The sequence below is a fragment of the Falco naumanni genome, chromosome 6, assembly GCF_017639655.2.
Source record: "Falco naumanni isolate bFalNau1 chromosome 6, bFalNau1.pat, whole genome shotgun sequence".
Classification (NCBI taxonomy): domain Eukaryota; kingdom Metazoa; phylum Chordata; class Aves; order Falconiformes; family Falconidae; genus Falco; species Falco naumanni.
This window is the reverse complement of record NC_054059.1, coordinates 89517721-89542898: the sequence shown is the minus strand read 5'-3', so window position 1 is coordinate 89542898 and position 25178 is coordinate 89517721. Positions and strand designations below refer to the sequence as shown.

Genomic DNA, 25178 nt, shown 5'->3' with positions numbered 1-25178 from the left:
GTGGGCGATACAGCCGTGCCTAGCGGTGTTGAAGGAGTATAGGCATCTCTGGAGGAGGAGGAGTGGCTTGGCTGGAAATCCAAAACTCTTACCTGATTTAGCTGAGAGTCAACAAATCCTGGAAAGGGAGGATTGGAAGCCTGAACAGGCCTCCAAGTGGGTTTTAAGATCCTCTTCTTATTAGGGAGCCTGTGCTCAGAGGCTCTACCCTTCCAGATTAATCAGAGGGTGTGGGTGGCACACAGTTACTAAGCCACAAGTATGCATCAAGACAAAGAAAACCCTGGATCGCTGTCACTTAGAGAGTACTTTGTCTTGGGCAGTGAATGAAGTCATCCTCTTGCAAAAAAGTAATTATGACCATAAAGACTTCAGCTTCCCGGTTCACTAAGATAAATTAAGATAGTGTTGGCTAAATTAAGTTCAGACAGTTGGGTAACAACTTGCAGTGAGAATGTATCTGTCTGGAAGTCAGTTTAAGTCCATGGCACAGTTCTTAAGTATGTGCAGCTGAATAACAGTAAAAACCAGACTGTTAAAAGTAGCCCATAACTGCTGTATTTCAGGACAGGCTGGCTAAGAGGATCTTACAAAAAAACACCAAACCAACAGTTTGTGAGGGCATTGTTTTAACATTTCTGTTTATATATCACAGAACAAAATTATTTTCCATTTTGTACATGTTAAGTTTCACCTGCTATACTTCCTCTCAGAGCCTGACTGAATAGTTTTTAGCGCAGCACTAGGTAATAACATGACCAACTGAAATGGGAAGTATTTTTTTATGTAGTCTAGATCAGTAACTGTTAAACTTTACTTTGCCTGCATGGAAGATGCAAGATTTGATACATTCTGCAACTGAGGGAGCATAAATGTGCAAGCCTTCCAGCAAGAAGGATGGAGACAGCTTCACATTTCTGCGCTGAACTTCCCTGCAGTTTATAACTCTCCTGTATCAAACAGTAAAAAGAGCAGAGGGATCTTGTTCTTCTTTCTCAAACCACTCAATTTTCAAATATGCTTTGTAGGTGAGCTCAAGACCTTTATAGTTCCTGTTTTAAAATGTTTTTAGGATATTTAGGACTATCATTGCAACCTTTAATTCTTCAAATTATTGTGAAAAAAAATAATCTTACTCCTCATTTAATTTTGGTAAAGGCTTTTAGCTCTTGTGGCATCTTCTTCCTGGCTTGTAAATCTCAGTTTAGGACCAGTGTTTCCATTATAAATTACCTGTGGTCATGAAATGAAATAATTGCATTTTTTTACTTCTAAGAAATTTATGGCACTATCTTAAATTTACCTGCTTTTCAAGAGGGGATGGAGAAAAGCCATCACATTTAAATCATAAGAAGTTAAACTAGCATTCTTTGTAAGCTTTGCTGCTTCTTTTTCTACCTGTAGCTCTTCCCTTACTCCTTTTGAGAAGGTGTTCTCTTTGCTAAGCAAAATCTGCTCAACAGAAAAAGAATTAAATTGTTGTGATTTGGAAGGGAAGCTGTTTCTTAGTTTAAGCAATCTATTTTCCAAAGAAAAAACTGTCCCCATTAAACTAGGAGCTTAGTAATTTGTTTGTTTGCTTATATGCATTTAGGTAACTGTTCAGCTTTGTTTAATGCTCAAGTCCAAAAGATATTGAGACCCCACTGAAGTTTATTTGCATGTTCCCTATGGTGAACTGCATCCATTGAAAACAGTTTTTCAGCTCCCCTATGTTAATGGTATGATCGTGTAGTTTAGCTCTTTAAAAAAAATCCCCAAAACTTAAAAAAATTCAACTCAAAAAAAGCCCAAATAAAAATAAAGTAAAATAATAATTAAAAAAACAACAACAAAAAAAAAAAAAAAAAAAAAAAAAGAAAAGAAAACACAAAAAAACCAAAACAAAACCAACCACCCAACCCACATACACATATGGTGAAGGACTATATGGCAACTTAGCTCCTTACAGGCAAATGTGTTGCTGGAAAATATGGTTTGATTGTTAGAAAACCTAGCAAAGGGAGTTTCTCATTTAACCTCTGTGTTATTTTGTTAAAATGGTCATAAATACCCGTGTTAGGCATTCTCCAGAACAGTGTGTTCATGATTTAAAATAAGTAAATTCTCTCTGGTTAATCAGTTTCTTTTCTTGGCTTCAGGCCCCTATGCTTTGTTCTGCTGTTTTGTGAGAGCCTTCACTCGGCTTCTGAATTCTAACTAGAAGCTGATCACGTCCATATGGACTTCTCCTTTCCTAAATTATACATTTTAGCATCTTGGATCCTTCATATGCTAATTTCTGTCTCCTTTCTTATGCTTTTCAATCGGATAAGACTTGAGTATCAAATATTCTCAATAATTTAACTATTACACCGGTTTCATTTATTTTTAGGTCTTCCAGGTTTGTGTTTGATAGATGCAAACAGACAACCCAGAGTTTGAGTGTTGCTTTCTCCATAGCCTGTTTTCCTGACAGCAGGAAAAGGAGGGCTGAAGGCGTGCTCTTGCTTTTGACTCTCCCCCTTCTTAAAGCACCTCTGAAGGCTGCTGGAGCAGAGATGCTGTAAGCAAGAGAGGGGCAAATAAGGGATTGCATTGAGAAATGGGGCTGTCCCCTGGAAAGTGGGGAGGAAGGAGGGACAAAGTGCTACTCCACTGAGCTCTTGTGTCTATTCTGCAGCTCATGTGATTGAGACTGTGGAGTGAAGCAAGCGGACTCAGGGCAGGGGGGGTCCCCCTCGTACACAGCGTTCCCTGCAATTTCACCCAGAGGGGCGTTACAGCAGTCATATGGTGAGAGCTGCGGTTAGTGTCAATGCTTTCTGTAGTGTGGCCCAAGTGTGTTGTCTTTAGTATCCTCTCTTTTTATAGCTCTGAAGAAGGGCAGCAGCCTGTCACTGTTGAGCTCATGTGGAGGTGGCTGGGGAGGCTTTGGTGTACTGGATGGCCAGTTCAGATTTGTTGTGTTGAAGGAGTTCATTGATTCACTAGTCCTGTGGTGGAGAAGAGAAAAACAAACTCCGTAAACCAAGTACTTCGACCTTCCAGCCCTGAGGGCTGGATCTTGCCCCCTATTTAACTGCCAAGGAGATAAATTCTAATCCTGTGGTTATCATTCTCACTTGTAAGTCTGAGATATTTTGATTGTTTCAGGTGGCAATTACTGCATATCTTAAGTGCTCACCAAAAACTTCTGTGCAGTCACAGAAACTAAGGGGCTTTGAGTTTGTCACTGTTTGGAGAAGCACAGTTTTTAGAATGGCAGCTGTAGTCTGTGTTCACGTCCTCAGTAAGTGCCTTTGAGAATTACTCTTTTCAAATGGCAGTGGAGAACACTTGGGTACTGTGAATGCCTTTAGTGACATGAAAAGTAGAGAAAAGTTCTTGTTTTCTTTTCTGCCTTTTTTTTAGGATTTTTCACACTGAAAGATATGACACTACTGTGTATAACAAAAGTAGTATTTTCTTACAGTCTGTTTTATATAAACAATAGATTGAGGTTTGTAGAAGATGGGCCTATACACTAATTTTAAAATCTTGGTAATGCCCTTTCTACCTGGGAGCTGTGACCACAGAATGACATTACCAATTAGAAGAACAAGTTTGGCTGCTTCCGTTTAGGACATTGCCACTGCCTGGGAGATGTGTGTTTGCACACTCATCCCTGTGTCCATTTGCACACATAGAATTAGTTACTCTGATTTGCTATGGAAACAGTTCTTCCCTATTAAATAAGGGCTAAGCATTTCTGGAAAATTAGAAAAGATGAAAGGAAGTGTAAAGAAAGCTATAATTAAATGTTCCTGAAATTGTGGCACAATTCTTAAGCTGAAATTTGAAATAGGGTATTGACTGAGATGCTGCTTGGTTCTTGGGGAGTTTCTGTTAATTCTTCCATTACCTAAGTGAGCATATTCTTAGTCACCAGCATGTTCTCAAGTGTTGATCCTTTTCAAGAAACACAATGCCTTGCTGTTTTCGTGATCCAATGCCTTTTGTCTGCCCCTTCCTTTTCACTGGGGACACGTATTACTGCTGTGTTACATAAGTGAAGTAAGCATCACCTGTTCATGTAAGATGAGGGCAAGTGACATATTGTAGGCAAAGTTAAGTTTTAAAACTTAAGTAGAGCATGCTTTTGTGTGCTGCGATGTTAGGGTAGAATTTACTTCCTAAAAATGTAAATTGGTGTCTCAGTTCTGGTCAACAAACGTGTAACAGCCTACAAGTAATGTAACAAGTATTGTAACTTGCTGTATGGCCAAAATGATTGGGCATTAAGAGATGATTAAAAGGAAAACTATATTCTGTAAAGCATGACTCATTATGATCTGAATATACCAGTGAGGTACTGAAGAGGAAAAGGAAGAAAGGAAAAAAAAAAAAAAAAAGTGAGTCAGGTACGCTGTGTAATTCAGATCCTTTGGTAGTGCAACTACGCATTTTGACATTATCCTTTGGAAATAATTGAACCTGATGGTTGTCCCTGTCAGGCATTTCTTTCACAGGTAGCAAAAGTAAAGAGCTGGTGTTCTAAGCAAGTTCATTTTCTGGCTTTTTGCAGTTAGCAGTTGAATAGAATAGACTGAACAGACTTGGTTCCCAGTTCCCAACTCATCATCCAGACTCCAATACAGAATCAAGATGTTCCGATAACGCGGCGTTTGCCTCCATGTTATGTTTCCTGTACTATGCTTGCTGATGTACATGGTCAGTGATCTGCTTAATTGAGACAAGAGACGAGGCAAATTTTTTCAAATAAAAATTTGAATGAGAAATGTTATACATAACTATTATAACTGTGAAGCAGATACTCTAGTGCATAAAGGTTTGTCCCAACTGCATTGGTTGGTCTAATTAAAATATGTAACTTCCACCTACCAGCCTTGCTTCTTTGAACCTTATATCATTTCAGTTGTTACAAAAAACCTCTGTATGAGGTTTATGTTTGTAAGTTGAGCATTGCTGCTGGAATATGCTGCATCTCCACAGGAGGGCTCTGCTGGCATAGCTATACTGGCACATGCTGTGGGATGCTCATGGGATTTTTGCCTACTCGTTTCTTTTCTGTTTCCCTGGTAGGAAAGCAGGTGTTGGAGCTGCTGGCACCGCCCTGTGTGTGGGGTGGCAGAGCATTGGAAAGGTGGCTGTTGAGGAACTCCAAATTAGAAAGATAAAACTGCTGCTTTTGTGCCAGGCTTGTGTCTTCTTCCCCTAGCAAGAAGAGAGATTCAGGTGTTTCTGGTAAAAAACCCAAGTACATTTTAAAAAAGCTTTAATTTCATTTTTATGAGCATGCTTTGTAATTGGTACTTTTTAATAAATGTTAAGAGCTTGCTGTTTACCTGTTTTTAATGGGTCGAACTGAGGAAAAAAAATACATTCCATGTCAGTCATACATCTGATGTTTTGAGACAGTTCATAGAGCTGTAATAAAGCTGAAATTCTGTGTCTCTATGGAAATACAACAGAGAAAAGTGATAGAAATTTAAGGGAAGAACTTGAAAATAAGAAAGCATATAGTGCTTGTCCAAAAAAAAAAAGGGGGGGGGGGGGGGGCACTTTTTTTTTGTTTTGTGGGGACAGGAGTTTGAGCGTTTTCTTGGGTTTAATATTATATCCATCTGCCAAGGCCCAGTGCATGCTGTGGAATTAAAATGCCTGGAAATCATTAGGACCAATATATGCTGATTATATTGCTGAGACCTTATCCTACCCAACAGCAGTGATCATGGCAGTGGTGGAGAGAAAAGCAGGAGACATTTTCTGCATTGTGAAACTTAAGAACTCTGCCTTCCTAAGATGCTGAAGTTTCCTTTCTCCCAAGGGCTGCTGAAGTAATGGCAGCATCAAGACATGGTTGCAACTACTTTGACAAGCAGGAAATCCTGCTTAGTGTTTCAAAACAGTGAAATACAGATCTGTAGCCCTTCTGCAAAACTTCTGAGTATTTGTATTTACATGTTCTTGGTGTGAGCTTATACTGTAAGGCAGCAGAAAGAAGGTCAGACAAGAGTAACATTGATAAAAGTTGAGGTTATGCAAACCATGCTGCTATCTAGCTGGCTTCTTATGCAGCTAAAACAAAAGTTAGTAGGGTTCTTGTTGTTTCAGTTATTTGGCTAGGATAGAAACTCCCAAGGTTGGTTTTTAACCCCTGAAGGATCACAGCATTCAGCATCAGCTATGAATCATGAATGGGAGGAAAGGGAAATTGCTTATTTAAATAGAAGAATTGCTGTTCTCCAAGCAATGTCTTATGTGAAAAAATGAGTAAATAGGTTTTGGGGCAAGAAAATAAGGCATGAAGTAATTATTTCTCTTTGGTTGTTTTGATCTGTGGAAGTACAAAACAAATCTTACAAATACTTTTTGACAAACAATGTTTAAATGCCTTAGTCTTGGGTCTTCTGCATTATACCTGACTATAACATAAACTGTAGCAAATGAAGCTGGGGATTATAGTTTTTCTACATCTGAGTCATTGATGTAACAGTTTTTTAGGAAGTGTGCAGTGTTTGGACTATAAATAGTTTTTTCTTTACTGTTTTCAAAGTTGCTATCACACCATGAGTTTGCTGCACATCAGGTTAAGTTTTGTGAGACCTTTAACTGCATGCATCTTATAAGTGAAGCTATTTTCTGAATCAGTGTTATGTCTCAAGCTTGGATTGAAGTGCTTCATCTTTAAGTGAAATGATACTGATCGATACCAAGCTTGCTGAAAAGATGTATTTAGTAAAACCCTTAGCATGTATAGATTTGGAGACTTTCACACATCTTACGTAGCATAATACTTGCTGCACATATTTTCTGCTAATTTATGACATAGTAACTTTGGTAAGAACTGTTCTGGATTCTTCTATAAGAACTCTGTTTGCAGAGAGTAAGACCCTTACTGTTTCTCAGTAGCTAGCAGCCTGTGTTTGGTGCTTAAAAAAATCTTGTGATCCTCTGGCAGTTACATATTTCATGGCAAGTGAAACTTTGTATAGCTATGTATTGTTTTCCATCTTAACTTATTTTTATAATTTTTGACCCTTTTCTTTAGAATAATTAACAAAACTTGACATAAATATTTTTCTCTTTAATGTAGACAACGTTGCTAAGTCGTCTGGAACGAATATTTGAAGTCTGTTTTCCTCCCATGCCTGTTCTTGAAATTGAAGAAGAAATAAGTTCCTTGAATCATTTGTTGGAAGCGGGTGAAAAGCAGATGACAGCTGAGGAGACTTTAGCAAATACTGGGTAAGAAGCCACAATGCAACAAACTAAAATTACATAGAAATGTGTTGTCTTTGGGAAATTAAAACATACAGCAGTAATTAAAAATGAGTTATTTTCTTCAAGCATTTTGAAAAACTATCAATTAAAAATTGGCTATCTAGCAGAACGCTTGTTTTCAGTGACTGTGTATGCCAGGAGTATTTCACTTAGCATACCAACTTAGCAGCGTATCATCTTCTTTAAAATGATGTCTTGGATTTAATCAGAATATGTCTTATTAGTTACACTTGATATAAATTGCTATATTTATTCATGTGATGATGATGTCTAAATATGCCTTGTCCTGTCTGCTATGGACATTATTCTCCAATAAGAAGTCTGAACTATAGTTGTTCTGAGAACACTGCAGCTTTAGTTCCTCTGGGTATTGTGTTTGGGCGTAAGTTTAATTGTGATACATAATAAGTCACTTGCATTAAAAACTAGAATAAAATATTTAAGGCTTCTAAGGCTGTTGTTCTTGTTGATAACTTGATTTATGATGGGTTGTATAGGGAACTGATGGACGTGTGGACAGAGCTGCAGGATATCCATGATGCATATGGACTGAGATACCAGTGGGGTGGCTCCCACAGCAACAAAAAGCTTTTGTGCTCCTTGGGAATCGACACAAGAAATATTGTGAGTCTGTCAGTAAAACTTGCTTTCTAAATAACGGAGTTCCTGAAAATGTAGGATCAGATGGAAGTCTTTTTGTATGAATGCTTGTCTCTTAATGGCATAGCTGCACTGAAAATGGCTTTTCATGACAGTCTGCCTGACAACTTTTTATAAGCCTTACTAATATTAAAAGTTGTATTAGTTTTTAACCATTGTGTTACACTTAACATAACATTAGTATGAGAGGATAAATGCTATACAAGTTGTATAACATTGCAATAAATTTTATCATCACAGGCACAGAAATTCTTCAGTAAATTTTTTGTTGTTGTTGTTTTATCAGCTCTTTACAGGCAACAAGAAACAGCCTGTTATAGTACCCATGTATGCAGCAGGACTGGTAAGCTTTTTTTGTGTGTTATTTTTTGTTATAGTTCCAACAACATTTATATAATGAAATATATTAAGTGACATCAAGCACCAAGTGTGCTGAAAGATATTTTTTGGAAGTTTGGTTATGGCTTAGGCATCAGTAAAAATGCTAGAAAAGAATCATCAGATAAACAATTTTCATTACATGTGCAAGAAGATACTTTAAATGAAAAAAGTATAGATTTACTCATTTCATAAAGCAAGCTATTTATCTAAGAAGACGGGTCAAAGTTCAATTTGAGGCATTTTCTAAAAAAGAAAAAAATGAAGTAATGTATTAATGTGTATGCAGCAATAAATTTTTTTTGTTGAATTTTAACTATTAAATACAAAGTATAGATGTAAAAATGTCAACTTAATCTAGTTTCTCATTTCATGTTTATCAAAAACATCAAAGGAGCACTGAAATTAATCAAAGCATCAATTCATATCAGCTCTTGTGGGAAGCCCTGGCACTAAGACCAGATGAACTGCTAGGTAGTTATGGGATTACATGAAATGTGTGTAGGAAGTTTTCTCATCTCTCTCGAGCGTTCCTCTTTGTACAACTGTTTCTGTGACAGACTGTTTTGTTAATTGATTGCATCTCAGTATCCCTGGGTCAAGAGGGACGAGTGGTAATGCTTTGCAGTGTTGTTGGCATATTAAAAAAGGACCCATATATAAGTATCTATGTATAAAAGCCTATTTGTGCATACAAAAAGCATTGTATAGCCGGTATCGTTGTGTTGCCACAAGTGCTAGATAAAAATAGTAAGCATAATTTAGATTTCTGTAGATTGAAGGAAAACTCAAGTAACCTAGTGCAGTAAGATCAACTGTTTTCATTTAAGCTCATATTCTGTAGTTCCTGTGGGGCATTTCGGACTCTGCGATGTCTGTAGTAAAAACATTCAGAAGATAAGATTTGCTATTTTTGCTAGTCTGAGTAGAATAAATACATTCTTTTTTCTGGAAACCTATGTTTGTATATACACATACAAACACATGTACACTTTTCAGTTTGTGACTGACCATATAATATGAAAGGATTACAATGTTGTTTGGTGTATATTTAGCCAATTTAATCTGCAGGTTTATTTTTTAGAGTGCTTTCTACAGTCAGTTTCTATAGCTGCTGTTTTCTGATGCATCAGGGTCAGCTCACGCACTTCTTTGGATGTAAGCATGGGATTCTGCTACAGAGAAATAAAAAAATGCTGGTTTCTTCCCGCAACATATTTGTGAGCGAGACTATGTTTGTACGCAACATGTGCAGTTATTTTTTGCAACAGATTGTTGTTGCTAATTAATTATATGCTAAATTTTTCTTACATACTTCTGCACACAATAAGCTGGATAGAGATGATGGTAGGAGTAAAGTGGCTTGCTGCTTTCTATTGCCACACTTCATGTGGTTTTCCACTGTCCAAAATAATTGATTTAACTGGTGGTTGAATTCTAAGCTCCCCTAATATGGTGTAGAAACATTTGTGGGGACAGCTAATCTTGGTGGCTGACGTCCTGAAATCATTTTAAAATTGGATTTGTTAGTTGCAAATCCAGCTGTTTTATTTGGGGCTTCCTTTTCTCATACCTTACTGTTCTGAGGTGGTTTGCATGTCTCGGTGCAAACTTTAGTCTTCCTGTGGATCACTTTCTCGCCCTCAGTTTTATTCAGGAACACCAGAGGTTTCAGACGTTTTTCATAGTACTGTCTATCTTTGAACTGTTTGTTTAAAATTAAAAATGCAGTTTTAATTATTTTCTTAAAGTCTTTTAATGCATTTATTTCCATGTCAGTAATTATTGTTCTTGGTATCATTCTGCAAACTGATAATTTGACTTGTTTCTTCTGAATTTCTTAATTGTTGAAATGGAACGAAAGCACTTGTACCTTTTTAATGGTCCATTTGATACTTCTGGAATAGTCTACACACAATTGGGAGGAGAAGACGTAACCTTATCAAGTAACTGTTTCCTCCAGCTTAAATTACATTATTGAAAGTTGAAAGCAAGCTTCGGCTAAGCGCTGGGGTTTCTGTTACTGGCTCTAAAATGTTTCTTGGGCCTAAGGAACCAGGATGATTCCCTGCTCTGCCCTATCCCCTATCCCTTTCAGTGAAACTGTCCCAGAGAGGTATGGCTACCCCCCAGCCCCTAGTTGAGGGTAGTACCTCCTAGTAGTGTGTGTTCTAGTATTTTGCATCTGCAGTTCGTGGAATATATGTAAAGCGTGTGTGTCTGTGTGCATACGTGAAATTTTTTTTAAAAAAATTATCTCTTTATTTATTTAGGGCATGTTAGAGCCTACCAAGGAACCTTTGAAACCAATATCTGCAGCAGAGAAAATAGCTTCAATAGGACAGACACCACCTGTATCGCCAGAGATGAACACATGTACATCTGAGCAGTTCCAGGTAAAGAATAGAGAGCAAAGGGGGAGGAGAGGAAAAGAAAGAATGAGGGAAACAATGGGATGCCTTGCCTCTTCCTTCATGTTTAAAATATCTAGATGGTGTGTTCAAAGCCACTTGTATGTAAAGGGTAGGTATTCCCTGTGTCAAATTGAATTTCTGCTCTTGGATCTGCTTTTCATGTGTGACTGGAAAGGGAGTCCCTGTGGTAAGACTGTAGAAGCTGGTGGCCAGCATTTTAAGAGTCCTGGTGATACCTACAATTACACAGCAGTTTGCTTTAAAAGGCAGTGGACAGTTACTTCCACAAATTTTAGGTGTAACTTTAGACTTATCCTTCCTCTGGATAAGGTCCTTCACCTTTGCTTTTTCTGGAGCTTATTTTAGGAGATTACTCTACCTGTTGGTTAGCACTAGTTTTTCTAAATTATTGTATTTACACGTATACTGTTCATGTTTTTTCCTTTTTCCCTTTCCTATCTTTTTCAGAGTAACATAAAAAGCCACCCAGCTGCCTGCAAAGAAATTCTGGGTACTGCAGTTATGACTAGCATAAGTGCTTGACTTTGTGATTTTATGAGTTCTGCTGGCTCTTTTTGCCAGACTTCACTGAATAATTATCTGTTGAAGAGAAAGTTGGTTTGCTGGCTTCTCTGTCTTTAAAGTTGGATACAAAATATGCTCAGAGGAGTTTAGGAGTGAGCTTTTGAATTTCATCAATTCTGTTTTGTTGTTGTTTTGATATGATATTAGAAAAACACTTAGATGCCATGTGTGTTGCAACTTTGTGGTTGTCAACAAGCTAATGGGATATGCAGAGATGCTGCATTTTCAGTGTCACTACAGTGGTACTCGGCACATATTCAGAGAGTCAGCTGTGTCCCTCCTTAGTACAGGTCTTGTTTAATCTGCCCAGCAGCTTTAGTTACCTGCTATGCTTGTGACTTCTGGTTGAAGGCATTCCCAAATTAATTATCCTTGTGCTACACCTAACCTTAACACTAGGTACTTCTGGTATAATGATTTCTTTGCACTTCTTGCTCTGTCATTGTGCAGAACTCCGACTGTGACATGCTTGTGCTAGAGAAGAAGTTTTTTTTGACTGTAGAATGAGCTCAGAATGAGGTTGTTTTATATAGTAATATACATGTTCGGTGATGTTTCCTATGCTGCTTCTCACAAACTGTTGTGGAACTGAGCAGTTGAACTGGATATTAGAAAAGATAATAATGATTATTGCAACCCATCTAAGCTGAAGAAATCACTTGTGTGATTTCTATATATGAACAAAGTAGGAAAATTTCACTGGCTTTCTGCAGCGTTCAAAGTTCCCTTTTTTACAGAGCGGAAAACATAAATTAAACCATACACCGAACACAGTGGAGAGAGCTGTAAGAGCCTGAAGTAGCAGCATCTCTGACGTGCTGTTTTCTCAGTTGCTTGGCAGTCATAGTGCTGAGTGCTGAAAATAAGAACCTCTACTTATCAAAGTCGTGTATCATCCTGCTGTCCCCCGCGTATGGATTTGTTCTTCTGGGTACTCCAGCAGTAGAATTTCTCATTACTTGTCACAGTTTGATAATGCTGTCCCATAGCTTGTTCTGACATCTGGCCATCTTGGTGCAATAGTCGTGGTCCATGAATACATACGAGAAGCTTCTATGGTATCTCTCTGCCCTTGCTGGCCTTAGGTTACTTTTAGCATTTGGGTTTTTTTGACAAAAATAAGCTTTTAGGGAAGAGATGAGTTAGAGCTCTAACCGTTAAGAATGCAAAGAGGCCACAGTTAAGTGACTTTCAGAAAGTTTCAGGACATGAATGATCAATTCTCTACCCCAGAGACCTAGTTTCTTTCTTGGCCTCATCTTCTGTTAATGCTTGGTGGCTTTGGTTTGCTTTTGTTCAGCCTTCTCTTCCCCAGGCTGAACAGGGCCAACTCTTTCAGCCTTTCCTCATAAGGGAGATTGGTGTCTGTGCATGTACATGTATGACTTCCTGCTGAGGGAATAAGATTTTGGAAGAAAAGACTCTGATGCTGCAAAAGTAGGAGTGAAAGGAACATTTGTAGAAACACAGAAGTGCCACCTAAGCTTTTTGGTGGTAGGCGAACAGAGGAAAGCACGCAGAGCTTTAAAATTGAGAGCATTAGAAGTCAAAAGAATGAGGAAGAAAGCAGCAAATGAGCTGCATTCATTTTTCCTAGTTATGTAAACTGTATGTTTTGGCCTCATTCTCTGCAGGGGTTCTCACATGGTTGGCTAAGCTGTGGAAATACACTGGACAAATTTCTATCTGAGCCATTTAGGTTGTAAGGACAAGGTTTTTGAAATTGACTTTCCTTCTCAACCACGTTAAGTTACTGAATGATCTTTCACGTTAGTTTGTTGTATAAAGATGACTTTTGTAGACTTGTTCTATTTTATATTTGAAGATAGCATCCAGGTTCTTTGATCTGTTGTTTATCTTGACAATTGAGGGGTTTATTTCTCTGTTCCTCTGTGCTCGTAACTGTAAGGCAGAAACAGAATATGAAATAATCCCCTGATTACTGTTGCCTTTATCTAAGCACGATGTCTCAAAGACTGCAGGTCTGAAGCAAAAGGTGCTATCAGGCTGCTCAAACAGGCAACCTTTGATTGTGAAACCCGAGACAGGTACCCTTCTCTCTCCCCCCATTTTTTTTTCTTTTTTTCTTCTTTTTTTTTTTCTTCTTTTTATAGCATCTGCTATAGTGAGCTTCTATACCATAGCCAAGTCTTCAGGCAGTGTGATTAAAATATATTCCAGTGCTTGTTAAAAAGGTTGCTGTCTGGATTTGATGTTGACTGCTTTCTCTTGATTTAATGTTGGCTTCTGGTGGCTTCTGGTGAACGTTGTTTTGATGTTTATTCACCTGCTTCTCTTTGGCTTTCTTGGAAAAAAGATATCTAGGTATTTCTGCTCATGCTATTGTTTCAAAGCATCCTCTTCCCTCTATTTGGAACTGTTTTTCTTTGGTAGAGTCTACTGGTAGCTTTCAGGATAACTTTAGGATTTCTTACCTGCTTAGTTTTGCGTAGTAAGTTTTATATTGAAATAGAAATCTGCAGTCAGCCAGACCTTTCTAGAAGAAAATTACAAGTAATTCTTTTCTGCAGGTGCCTATTCCAGCACATCTGCATGCATCTAAGCCACTGAATTAGGGATCAGGTTATAATAGAGAGATGTATTTTACACTTGCTGGCTATTAGGGGCTGAACCTTAATTAAACCCCATGGGGTGACAGTCTTCAAAACCAGTTTTAATTACATAAGGGACCATCAGGACTTCTAACAATGACAGATGCAAACTACCATATTATTGGCCACCAGCCAAAGTCTCTATCATGGAACTGCTCTCCAGTTACACATATGAGAAAGATCCAAGAATATACATAGCTTTGTTGACAGAGTAGGATAGAAAGATTTGCAGGTAAGAGATATTACAGAACTTATTATTCTATCAGATGTGACAGTTGCTTAAAGGTGGTGTCGGAGAAGAACAATTTTCAGAACTGTGGTAATTTTGCCAATGAATACACACAATTAGATGTATTAATTTCTTCCTTGTAAACCTTTTTCTGAAATGTTTATGAAGTTCATTTGTGGGATCTATCTAAATATTGACGCTACATTTGTATTGCAAGTCCTTCTATTTTTTTACCCCAGCTTTAAAACAGCAGAATATTTTTTTTTCCTTTGTTTAATTTTCCTTGGGTAATTATTGGCACAGACACACTTACATTTTACTCTTTCAGATTATAAAAGCTCTTACATAATACCATTCTAAAATTACTGTGTGAAAACATCTCTCACTTTGATAAACGTGAAATACGATGCAGTATAACCAGCAGGCATTTTCGTTTCCTTTCTCACTTCCTTAACATTCAGAGTAGTAGTCTTGACAGCTGAGTATACTTTTTCATTTCTGTACTGTATCCTGTAATCTAAGGTGGAGGGAGGAGTGAGAGCAGTTTGCCCCAATTTTCAATATTCTTTTAGATTGGGCACTTTTCCTTAAAGCATGTTATTAAAATAATAGTTGTAAATGCAGTAGTCTAGCAACCTCACAATCTCTGAAAGACAAAACATTATATTCCCATTTGCAGGGCGTGTTCCCAGTGTCTGAGATTTCAGTGTTGTGTTCAGCTGTCCCAGAATAGTTAGTTTTCTTTCTAGGGCCAAGGTCACTAGAAACAGAAAACTTTCCTTTCTGTTCACTTGACTTTTGCCTCTGCCCTCTCCTTTCACTTTGTTTGCTGTTGTATAAACAAGGGCTTGCCAGCATCCTGTATAGATGGGGTCCGCTTTACTTACCACCCCTTCTCTTTTGTAAGTTGGGGTCAGCAGAGTGTCCTCATCCCTCAGAGCAGACTAATATACATGGTACACTCTTACTGATTTGGAGTCGGGGAGCGGGCGGGGGGCTATGTCTCCTCCCCCTTTTAGGAAGAATTCATCCTGTCCTTTGTCCTCTCCTTGGCAAATCAGAAAATGATGTCATCATTAAAGGGAAGAGCTTAGCCAGCCATTGGTACCACATTTTCCATGTGATTCTGTCGCACTAATCAGTCCTGGCTAAGACCCTTGACACAAAATGCAGGGGGTGTTCTCCTCAGTAAGTGAGAATTGATAGGAAGTTATTTGGTTCCAATTTGGGTTCAATTTGGTCAGGGCAGAAATCTATTTAGTTGTTATACTTGTCTCCTTTTTTTTTTTCTCTTTTTTTTGTGTACAAACCCAACCCCCTTTTAATATTAATTATTCAACTTATGAATTTTGTTAGGTTTAGATGTGACAAACTTTAAACAAGCTACTGATGATAGTGATTATTGCTTCATCAGGTGTAGCTTTCGCACTGGTAACATTATGTTTCCATGCAAATCATTTCAATGCCGGTAATTTCATTACCAAAGCAAAGTAGAAAGTGTAGCATCAGCTCCTTAAGCTCCGTGGAGTGAATGCTGTTCCATTTGTGCTCGGTACTGGAAATACTTCCAAGTAATTAGGTAGGGAAGATTTTTCTAGGCAAGGCATTTACTGTAAGTAAATACAGAAAATTCCAGCTCCCTTAACTTTTCTTTCTCTAAACAACCGTCACCTAGCAAAAACCTCTGACAATTAGCTTAATTATACAAAGCTAGCTCAGGTTGCTACAGCTTTGATTAGTGAATCTGCCTATTTTTTTCCAGTGGTGGAGAGTTGAAACTTTTAAAACCAAAACCAAAAACCTGACTTTCTAAAAAAGCGAAGAGAAGGTACATCTCAGCCGCTGGAGGCTTGACAACTAATGATGCATTTTGAATAATGCTGCAGAAAACTTCCATTGCTTTTCTTCCATAAGTGTGATTGTTCTGTTCGAAGTTGAGGGCACATCGTTTCCCAGTACTTCTTGACAGTTGACCTCACTGGGGAGAGAGCAGAAATTTGATGCACAGAAGTAGAAAGATCACTTTATTTCAGACACTTCTGATATTATCCCATCAGTTTGTGGCCTGAGAATACAGGAGGACAGCACTTGGAAGTTACACTGCACTTGAACACACTTTCCCTGTAAAGCATGGTCCCTGCTGCTTGTTGGATTTATCTGTGTGTGTGCAAAAGACTTAACGAGGAATTGAAAAGGCAAGGATGGGCTCCCAGAGGGAGTCAAAGTTTCCATGCTCCTCTTGTTCAAGCATTGTTACTAATGGTTTGTTTAGATATTGGAATGAGTTAATCATTAAAGGATGATAAATCACAGTATTATTTTTTTCTAAAGGGGGTGGAGGGAGGAGGGTGTTGATGGCTTGTCCTTTGCATGTAGGGATTATGTCTCTTAAAAGCAAAACAAACCAAAAGAACCATGGGCTGTTCGGTAAATAACTGATTTTATGTATAATCAGAACAAAGCATGTACAGACAGCTTTCACTAATAACACTATTCTAAATTTGCCCTATAATTGTGTATACATAACTTTTTATGCAAAACGCCTCGTCTTCCACGGAAGTAATAGTAGTTTAACTTTCGACTATGCCTGAAGGGTTTTTTTATCCAATTCATATGTTTTAGTTAATTTGCAAATCCTGTCTGAGTTAGAAGTTACCTAATCTGTACTGTTCAGAATCTAATGGGATTTCCTTTATTAGAACAAATCTACTTTGAATCTTTAGTGCATATTATGAAAATACACGCCTCCTAAAAGTTGGGGCTTGCTCATTTAGTTGTCTTTTTAGTATGTAGACGCTAAAGAATCTGTTATTTGAACTGCTTTGCATTGTTGTAACCTGAACTGACTATAAAATCTGATTTCTGACTTTTCAACTCTAGGAATCTGTACCACCTGTCCAGTTTGACTGGAGTAGCAGTGGCCTTACTAACCCTTTAGATGGTACGTCTCTCCGTAGAGCCTCTAGCACCAGAGCTAGAGATAAGAAAGCTACAAAGTTCAGACAAACATCTATCTGCTGATTATTTTTTTAAATACACACACACACACATATATATAAATATATATAATATTTATTTCTTACTCCTAACTTTGGAAATTCAGGCTTTCTTTCTGATTAACTGTGCCCCTATGTGAAATATTATGTAGTCTGAAAAATACTAAGTTAAGTATTATTTTAGATTCCTGCCATATGCTAGTGACACAGTGGCAATATTAACACTTCATTATGTATAACTGCAGATTATAAAGAAACTCTGAACAAATGAGCATTTTAGATTGATGAGTTTTACTTCTTAAAAGTATTTTTCACCAATGAACTATCTCTTTAGACATCCTTTGAATGACAAACTTGTGTATAGTGGCTACTTCAAAGCACAATATTTTAACCACAAACTGTTTGCAAAAGATACACTTCTTGAGCTGAAAGTTTTCAGATTTACAGATAATTTTATATTTCAAAATGTGACTTCATCTGTTACCACTTTTGCTTACACTCAAGCTAATTATAGCTAATAGATTAAATAAGAGGTAGCTACAAACTTATTTGTATCTGTAAATGTATATAGTTATCACATAAGACACTTCACCTATGTCTATTTTAATAGCAAAGTGAGTTGTGCCACCGTCTCCTGTCTCCAGAAATGCAAGTGCATGCAAAAGAAATAAAACAAGTTTTGGAAACTTGTTTGTTTGACAGACTAGAAACCTGTAAGGGATCTGATACCTTTATGAGGAGCCTGCTAACAGCAATTAGTTTACGACACATAAGTTGTTCAAAAGCAGGCTAAAATAAACTGCATCCCTTACTGCAGTGGTGTTGCCTCATGGTATTGTTTCAGAACATGTGGGATGTGAGAGTTTGGATAGCAATATCATGGTGCTGAAGGAAAGCCTGGATGGACCCTTTGCTGTTGTCTGGTGTCTTATTACTTCAGTCAATCATCATGCTTTCTTTTTAACAAACAACTTCTTTAAAATGTATCTTGGTTTGATTTCTGTTTTAGTACTAAAGGGGAACAGTATAACTTAACCAGTGAGGAACTGAATAAAAGAGTGGCATTTGTTACCGTGTGTTCACACTACTTTAAGATAATCATAATTAATAGCTTAAAGCTGCTAAATAAAACTTTAAAGGTTTTTTTGGTTCTTTGCTATTTGGGGATCTGCTAAGTCTTCCTGATGAAAGAATGGCTTTCAATTTCCGTGAGGGGAGAAAAAGCCCACTATATTCTAACTGTCAATTGACCTATATATTGTTTCCCTTTAACTGATCTCATCTTTCTCTCTGGGTCGTGCTGGTTCTCTTTCATTTTTAGATTGAAATAAATATCTCTATTTTAAAGTTACTAGTGTTGATTTCCTTGCTGCATTGTACATGAGGAAATGTGCACTGAATTAAGTTGTTAACATTTTAGAAGGTACAAACTAATATGTAAGCGTTGTTTTCATGTCAATTTTTAAATTGCGTACTGAGTACTAATTATAACTTGCATGTTCAAGTGTGTGTCTTACCCCTTTTTACACATAAACCCCTCCCTTGGCTTACCTTCTATATGGCTGCCTACCAACACGGTCACTGAATTTCAAGCTAGTGGAGGTTCCACTCTTCTGAACCTTGATTTCTTTGGGCCCGTGGATGACAGTAGCTCTAGCAGCACCACCACAATCCCAGGTCAGCAGAGTGTTAAAACCACGACTGTAATATTATAAACGACTTACTAGAAGCATGAGCACATCACTTGACTTTCCTATAAACAAGGAGAAACTTTACACTGCATTTCTGTAAAATGTTTTTTTTCTACTGCATTTTTCCTTTAATCTGTGTCTTGTTTTCTGATGTTTTATATCGAGTGCCAAGTATTTGAAAGGTACTGTCAGCTCTGTGTTTTGTCACGTGCTGAAGGAATGAATGGCTCTTACGCTCTTGCAAATAAGATGTTAAAACACTTGTTTCAAGTGAGAAATTTTGAAAATTAACTTTTCTAAGCACTTAAGAAAAATCGAAAAATACTGTAAATGTGGTGATTCCAAAAAAAATGGGGCTTGTTCTGTCTTCCAAGTGAGTGCTTCCAAATTACAGGATTATGATGTTGTTTGGAAGTTTATATGTGAATACAAAGCCAGGGGGTTTAACACAACCCCACTGGGGTTTGCCACTACCAGGAGGTTGTAAATTTTTCCTTTGTATGAACTAGTAATCTTAATGATAAGGTGAAAAAAGTGTTTTAACAACATTCATAATAGAAAATAAGGATAGTTGCATGTTTGGGGGACATTAGAAGTTCATTAACGTTAATTATATAACCAAAGCACTTTATCTGCAACTTAATCCCTTAGAAAGGAGATGAAAACACTACTCTCTCCATTGAATAATACATGAAAGTAATTTAATTCATTTATTGCGTGGTTTTTACATGCTCTGAGTATTTTGCGTGAGCTTGTAAAAGCCTACGCTTGGAATAAATTTCTGCAGGAATGTAAGGGAGCATTTTGGGGATTTATCCCAGTGCATAGGTTAAGTAGATAAGGCAAATACTCTTTCACTACAATGCCTGAGGCCATCATCATAACTGTCTTCGAAGGTAGGGTTTTTTCGGCTTAGTGATTTTAATTTTAAGAATCAATTTTTAAGAGGTGTGCTGTTTCCCCACATTTCAAATAAATGCTTTTAATTATTATTGTATTTTTTATTTTTAAAAACCTGCTTTCAGTTACGTAATCTGATCATTGAAAGCAATTTTGTGGCATTGCATTCCAGATGTCTTCTTATTCCACCCTTAAGACATGTCATTATCAGATGAAAGATGGCAGGTTTGTCATGGAAGTGATAGGTAGCAAATTCAAGATGCTTGAGTCTTAGAGATTCTTTCGTAAGTGTGTGCAAGTCTATCAACATCAGTTGTCAGTACCCAGTACATGTACTGCTCGTGCAGTTGGGTATGTTCTTACGTCTTGATGGCGTGCACACTTGAAGAGATTACTAGAGGAATACTCTGTTAGCCTTTTATTGCCTTTTGGTTGTTGTTTTTTTTTATGTTGTTTCATCGAGTTATAGGTATTATCACCTTCCCTGCTATGCCCCGTAGTGCATATTTTTGTTGGGGGTTTTTTTTTGTTTGTTTGGTTTTTTGGGTTTTTTTGGCTTTTCTTTCCTTCTGACTTGTTTCTGGGAAAGTCATTTGTTTCTTGGCTTGCAGCTCGTGTGTTTGTGTGTGTGTTTAGGAGCTTTGTGTGGGGTTTGGTTGGCTACCTTTTCTTCAATATCTCATTAAGGTTTTGCAGTGCTTTCCTTAAATATTCTCTAATCATTTGAATAAAATTGAGAATATGCAACTCTTAAAGTTAAATAAAATAATTAAAAAACAAATTGTTAGATCTTTTGGCTTAAAGAAGAAACACTTATCAGTAGTAGAAGTTTGTTCTTTCTCTGAAGACCTTTGTTTTGCTTACTATAGACCTATGCTGTATTCTTCTCAGTGTGATTCATCAGTAGCCAAAATAACTTTTTTATAAAAATTTGCCTTCTGCATCACAAATGAGGAGTTACTTGTTTCTAGTATGTTCCCACAGATTTCATGTATTGTTTTATTTTTATGGTAATAGTTTAACATAAATCTTACTGAGTAAGAGGTCCCTAAAGTACAGTAAATTGAGCAGTGACATCGCACTACAATGAAAATGAATTCAGGAACATAAATGTGAATATCTAAATAATGTAACTTACAAGGTTGCATTTAACATTTGTTGCAGAGTTGCATGTCAAAGGACTCCTTATTTCAATTAGTTTTACAATTGGTACCTTAATGGGATTTCGCAGGCTTCTGCAAGTCCAAGTGTATTTCTTCAAGTCTTACTCTCCCTGATTGAAAGTGGATATTTTATGGAATAGTTGGGCTTTTTCCTATTTCCAAGTTCTGTAAACATCTGACAATACTTAGTCTTGGTATACTGGTCTCAGGGCAGTACATTTTTGATGTTTTGCATGAAACTGGATGAAATTAATGTTGAAAATCCAGACTTATAAAAACGTATGTTGAAAGGACAGCTGATAAATTTCTAATCAACTCATATTGGAGTAAATCTTCTCCCTGCCCCACTACCTTCCTGCAGCTTAACCAGATGTTTTTCTTAATTTTACTTTTTGGTCAGCTTAGTTTCCCAACAATGAAAAAGTACTTGTGCACAAATGACGAATGGCCAAGACACAGTGCCTGGGGAGAGTTCCAGCAAAGCAGGAATGAGGATTATTAACCTTGTCTGTTTGCGCATGTAGTACTGCAATTACTGGGTGGAAAAGGCAGGATAATAGGCACAGAGATTTTATTTAGTGATCTTCCAGTATTTCAGGAGTACTTAAAAAATGTCTTAATCGTCAAGTAAACTGGGTAGAATCATCGGCACATCAATTTGTAAATGCTGGTTTTATATTGGGTAGCATGAGACCATCGTGTCCAAGTATCTGCAGCGTTTGTTCTCAGTAGTGTGAAATGCTTCTGTGTTGTCCGAACCAGCTAGCACTGGTGTTACACTTGTTTAGAATGCAGGTGTCTGTAACACATGATGCTTCTGTAGAAAAATTCTGTGCTGCTTTTGAAAAATATTAATTGTGGATGGCACATGTTCACACTTCATTTAAATCCGTGAAGCATGAAATAGCTGTAACTAGAGGAATATCACCAATTTAAAATGCTTCTAAGCAACAAAATGTGTTCTAACAGTCTTTCCTCTTGATTTATTTTGATAATTCATGGAGACTTTCTTAAAGAAAGCATACTTAATAACTGAAAATTCTAGAACTACTTCCTGCTGAGATGTGATGCTTGTTATTAAGCAGATAGAATTTTACCCCTACATACCTATCTTTTTGGATGCAGGTTTCCATTGTTTGCATTGTTTTCAGAATGACCTCTGCTGATAAAATTTGAAATCTGTTTGCAATGTATGTGATGTCAAAATTCAGCATTTGACTTAAGATACCTGAAACTAGCAAATCCAGGCTGAAACATCCATATACTTGATGCTTTATAAATACTTGAAAAATTAAAAAGGAGCATAGACTAAAAGTTTTGGTAGCGTTATACCTATTAGTATGTAACTTTTAATGCCATTCTGCTTTGATGTATCATGAAAGCTGCTTTTCCTGACTTAATTTTTTTTTAACACAACCTCTTGTGAAAAGCAAGATGCTAAATGCACTCTAATGCATGCCAGTGTTGTGTGTAATCTCTTGTTAAAGAGTTGGTCCATGTTGACGTGTAGGGTTCTTTTAATACAGTTGAGTTGAAGTAATTGAAACAATCCATTTTAAGCCAGCTGACATTTTTACAGGTGTTTCACTCTAAAAGGTAAATCAAATTTGTTTTGTTTACTTGTAGACTGAGACCTTTATGCCAGACTTGATCCAATGTGTGTGTGTTTTGTAGTACCACTATAAAAGCTACTGAAAAAGGGTGGGGAGAGAGGACAGTGTTCCAGAAATACAGACATGTTCTGTCATGTTCTTTTCATGTATCTTAAAATTATAATTCAGATGTTTACAGAAAACAGTGTCTAGCAAGTTGGTCTGTGGCTAATTGTGGCTATACTTGCCTCCAACCATCACTGATTATAATTTTATACTATAAGGTGTGGATCCTGAGTTGTATGAATTGACAACCTCAAAACTGGAAACTTCCAATGCAAGCAACAGAGTGACTGATGCATTTGCAAGACTCATGTCCACAGTGGAGAAGGCAAGCACGTCCACAAGGTAAATACTCTTTGTTGTGCTTTTTTCTTCTGTTTCTAAGGGTAGCATGAAATGTGAGAACTGAATGTGTATGCTATTTTAGGTCAGAAGTTCTTGAATGATCAAAAGACTTAAATTTAATAATTAAATATGAAATACATAGTGCTGTAGTTCATATTTCAAGTTATCGTAGAACTCTAAAATAAGATGGGGAAACAGTTCATGAGCTGAACGAGAAAGATCACCAGAACCTAAGTTTAAAAAGCCCAGAGCCAGAGAGTGAACTGTAGCAAGTGGCTTTCTGAAGAGCAGAGCTCATTCCTACGAGTGGAGGAGTGAACTGACCCATGCAGTTCGGTGACCTGGGACTTTAACAGAAGACCCTCTTCAGTCCTCTGTGATTTATAGATACGGAAACTTCCACAAGTAAAATGATAAAACTGACTAATAAGTATGACGATACTTGTCCCTTCACATATATTTCTAGCACCTGTCAGAACTTCAGTGACCAAACATCAGGTTCATTTTGCTGTTGCAAGTGAAGGAACAAGCAAATAAACCAATGTAGTTGGTTTAGGATGTCCTTTCTGCTTCCTGGATCTCGTGTAAAGTTCTTCTGTACTTTTTTTATAGGTAGAGCCTATATAAAGGTTTTAGGTGTCAGATATCTTCCTTGAAGTCTGACCTGTTGAATGTGTGCAGAATAGTCTCTCCATTTATGAGCTTGATTCTTTGGTTTGTTTTTTGAATGCATATCTTAGCAGTAGAATCCTGGACTGTCTGAACATGTAATTAATGCCAGTGCCCATTAAAAGAATCACTGAGTGATTCTCGCCAAGTAAAACGTTTCTGTTGTTGAAGAAATGTGTGCCTCAACATGCAACAATTATTAGTTGCAAAGCAACTAATAAATAGTAACATATCCTCACTCGTAAGTGAGCTTTAGGGTTTATTCGGCACTCTAAAAAGTAGATAGGTTTTGATGCAGCATAGCACTCAGGAGGCACAGTGGAAGAGGTGTAGCAAAGGTAGTAATTTGTAGTGTTGGGAGACAGCTGGCTTTCTTAAAATGGCTAAAATTATGATTTTCAAGTGCTCTTCTAAAACATATTCTTTAATTGAGAAAACTGTCTGGCTAGTGTTCCTGCAGCGAGAGTGTTCAGTGAACACTGAATAAAAAATTTCAACAAGCCATGAAATGTCATAGGAGAACCAGTAGAGGGAACTCCACACTTCAGTGCTGATTTTTTTGTGGCTCAGCTTTTGGATTGCCTATTTTTCTGTCCGTGGAGTGCATATACTCTTTCTGAAGATACACTAGTAGGAAAGTTTGACTTTCACTAATTAGAAAACATAGTTATGGTTGAAATATTTTTGTAATATATTCTGTCTAATTTAAAAGTAACCACAAATTCACAGCAGGACATACCAATTTGAAATGTACCTCTATTATTTTTATCTCCTCTTTTAGATTTGTACCTGCTTATTTGCTTTAACATGTCTTAGTTTACTTTTTCTTTACAAAGGAACAGGGAAGCCTGCTTTGCTTAAATGAATGTTGACCTTCATTTTTCTGTATTGTTAGTTTTTGATATGAGGGGTTTGGATTTTTTTCCAGTGGTTCCACAGCTCACCTGAAAGCTCTTGCTTGTGCTGTTAAAGCTCTTTATCTAGATGTCAAAGCTTTTCCCCTGTTCTGGAGAACATTGCTTACTGATAGGAAGAGGTTCTAGGTCTGTACTGCAGCAATATATCAGGCTGTAGAGAGAGGCTGTGGACCTCAGACTTGGCAGTTAAGTTCAGACACACACAAAGGTTAGGTGTTTTAAAGCAGCTGTTTGCAGCGTTCAATACATTTTGTATGTTTTTGTAACTCTGAATTTTAAAAATTTCAAGTGTTTTCAATTTTTTTTTTTATTTCATGCTCTCCAAAAGAAAAGCAGTCTTTTTTCAAGCTAGAAACCTTCAGAGAAATAAGAAGGATTTATCTCAGCAATATGCCAAATGTGTAGCAGTATGTTAGCTTTTTGTAATAAACTGGTTTTCTTTTGAATTTTTTTTTTATTCTTACTGAACTGAAGACTTTAAAATGGGAGTGGCTGGATGCTGCCAGCTTAACAAAGATGACATTCATGCAACAACCTGGAAATGTGGACTGTTAGCTATTCATGGTAACTGATCAGGGGAGGATGTGGCCAGTGGCCATATCACTTTGATGCCGACTTCAGTTGGGCTAAGGCTATCCCATGGCTGTAACTTGTCTGAAGTTAGGATCTTTAGGGTAAAGTTTAGAGTGAAAATACCG

At 37.2% G+C, this 25178-nt stretch overlaps 1 protein-coding gene across 5 annotated transcripts in view; it reads left to right on the top strand.

Moving 5' to 3' along the window:
* The window catches only part of AFTPH (aftiphilin), a 47389-nt gene that overhangs the window by 17411 nt on the left and 4800 nt on the right, over positions 1 to 25178 (top strand). For 3 of the 5 annotated variants that reach the window (XM_040599471.1, XM_040599472.1, XM_040599473.1), the window contains 7 exons: positions 7079 to 7230; positions 7764 to 7890; positions 8213 to 8269; positions 10578 to 10700; positions 17025 to 17085; positions 18734 to 18817; positions 22771 to 22894. In XM_040599471.1, coding sequence (XP_040455405.1) covers positions 7079 to 7230; positions 7764 to 7890; positions 8213 to 8269; positions 10578 to 10700; positions 17025 to 17085; positions 18734 to 18817; positions 22771 to 22894 — 728 coding nt within the window. Of the gene's footprint in view, positions 1 to 7078; positions 7231 to 7763; positions 7891 to 8212; positions 8270 to 10577; positions 10701 to 17024; positions 17086 to 18733; positions 18818 to 22770; positions 22895 to 25178 lie in introns of those variants that run through there. The other 2 variants (XM_040599474.1, XM_040599475.1) reach the window with 2 other exon arrangements.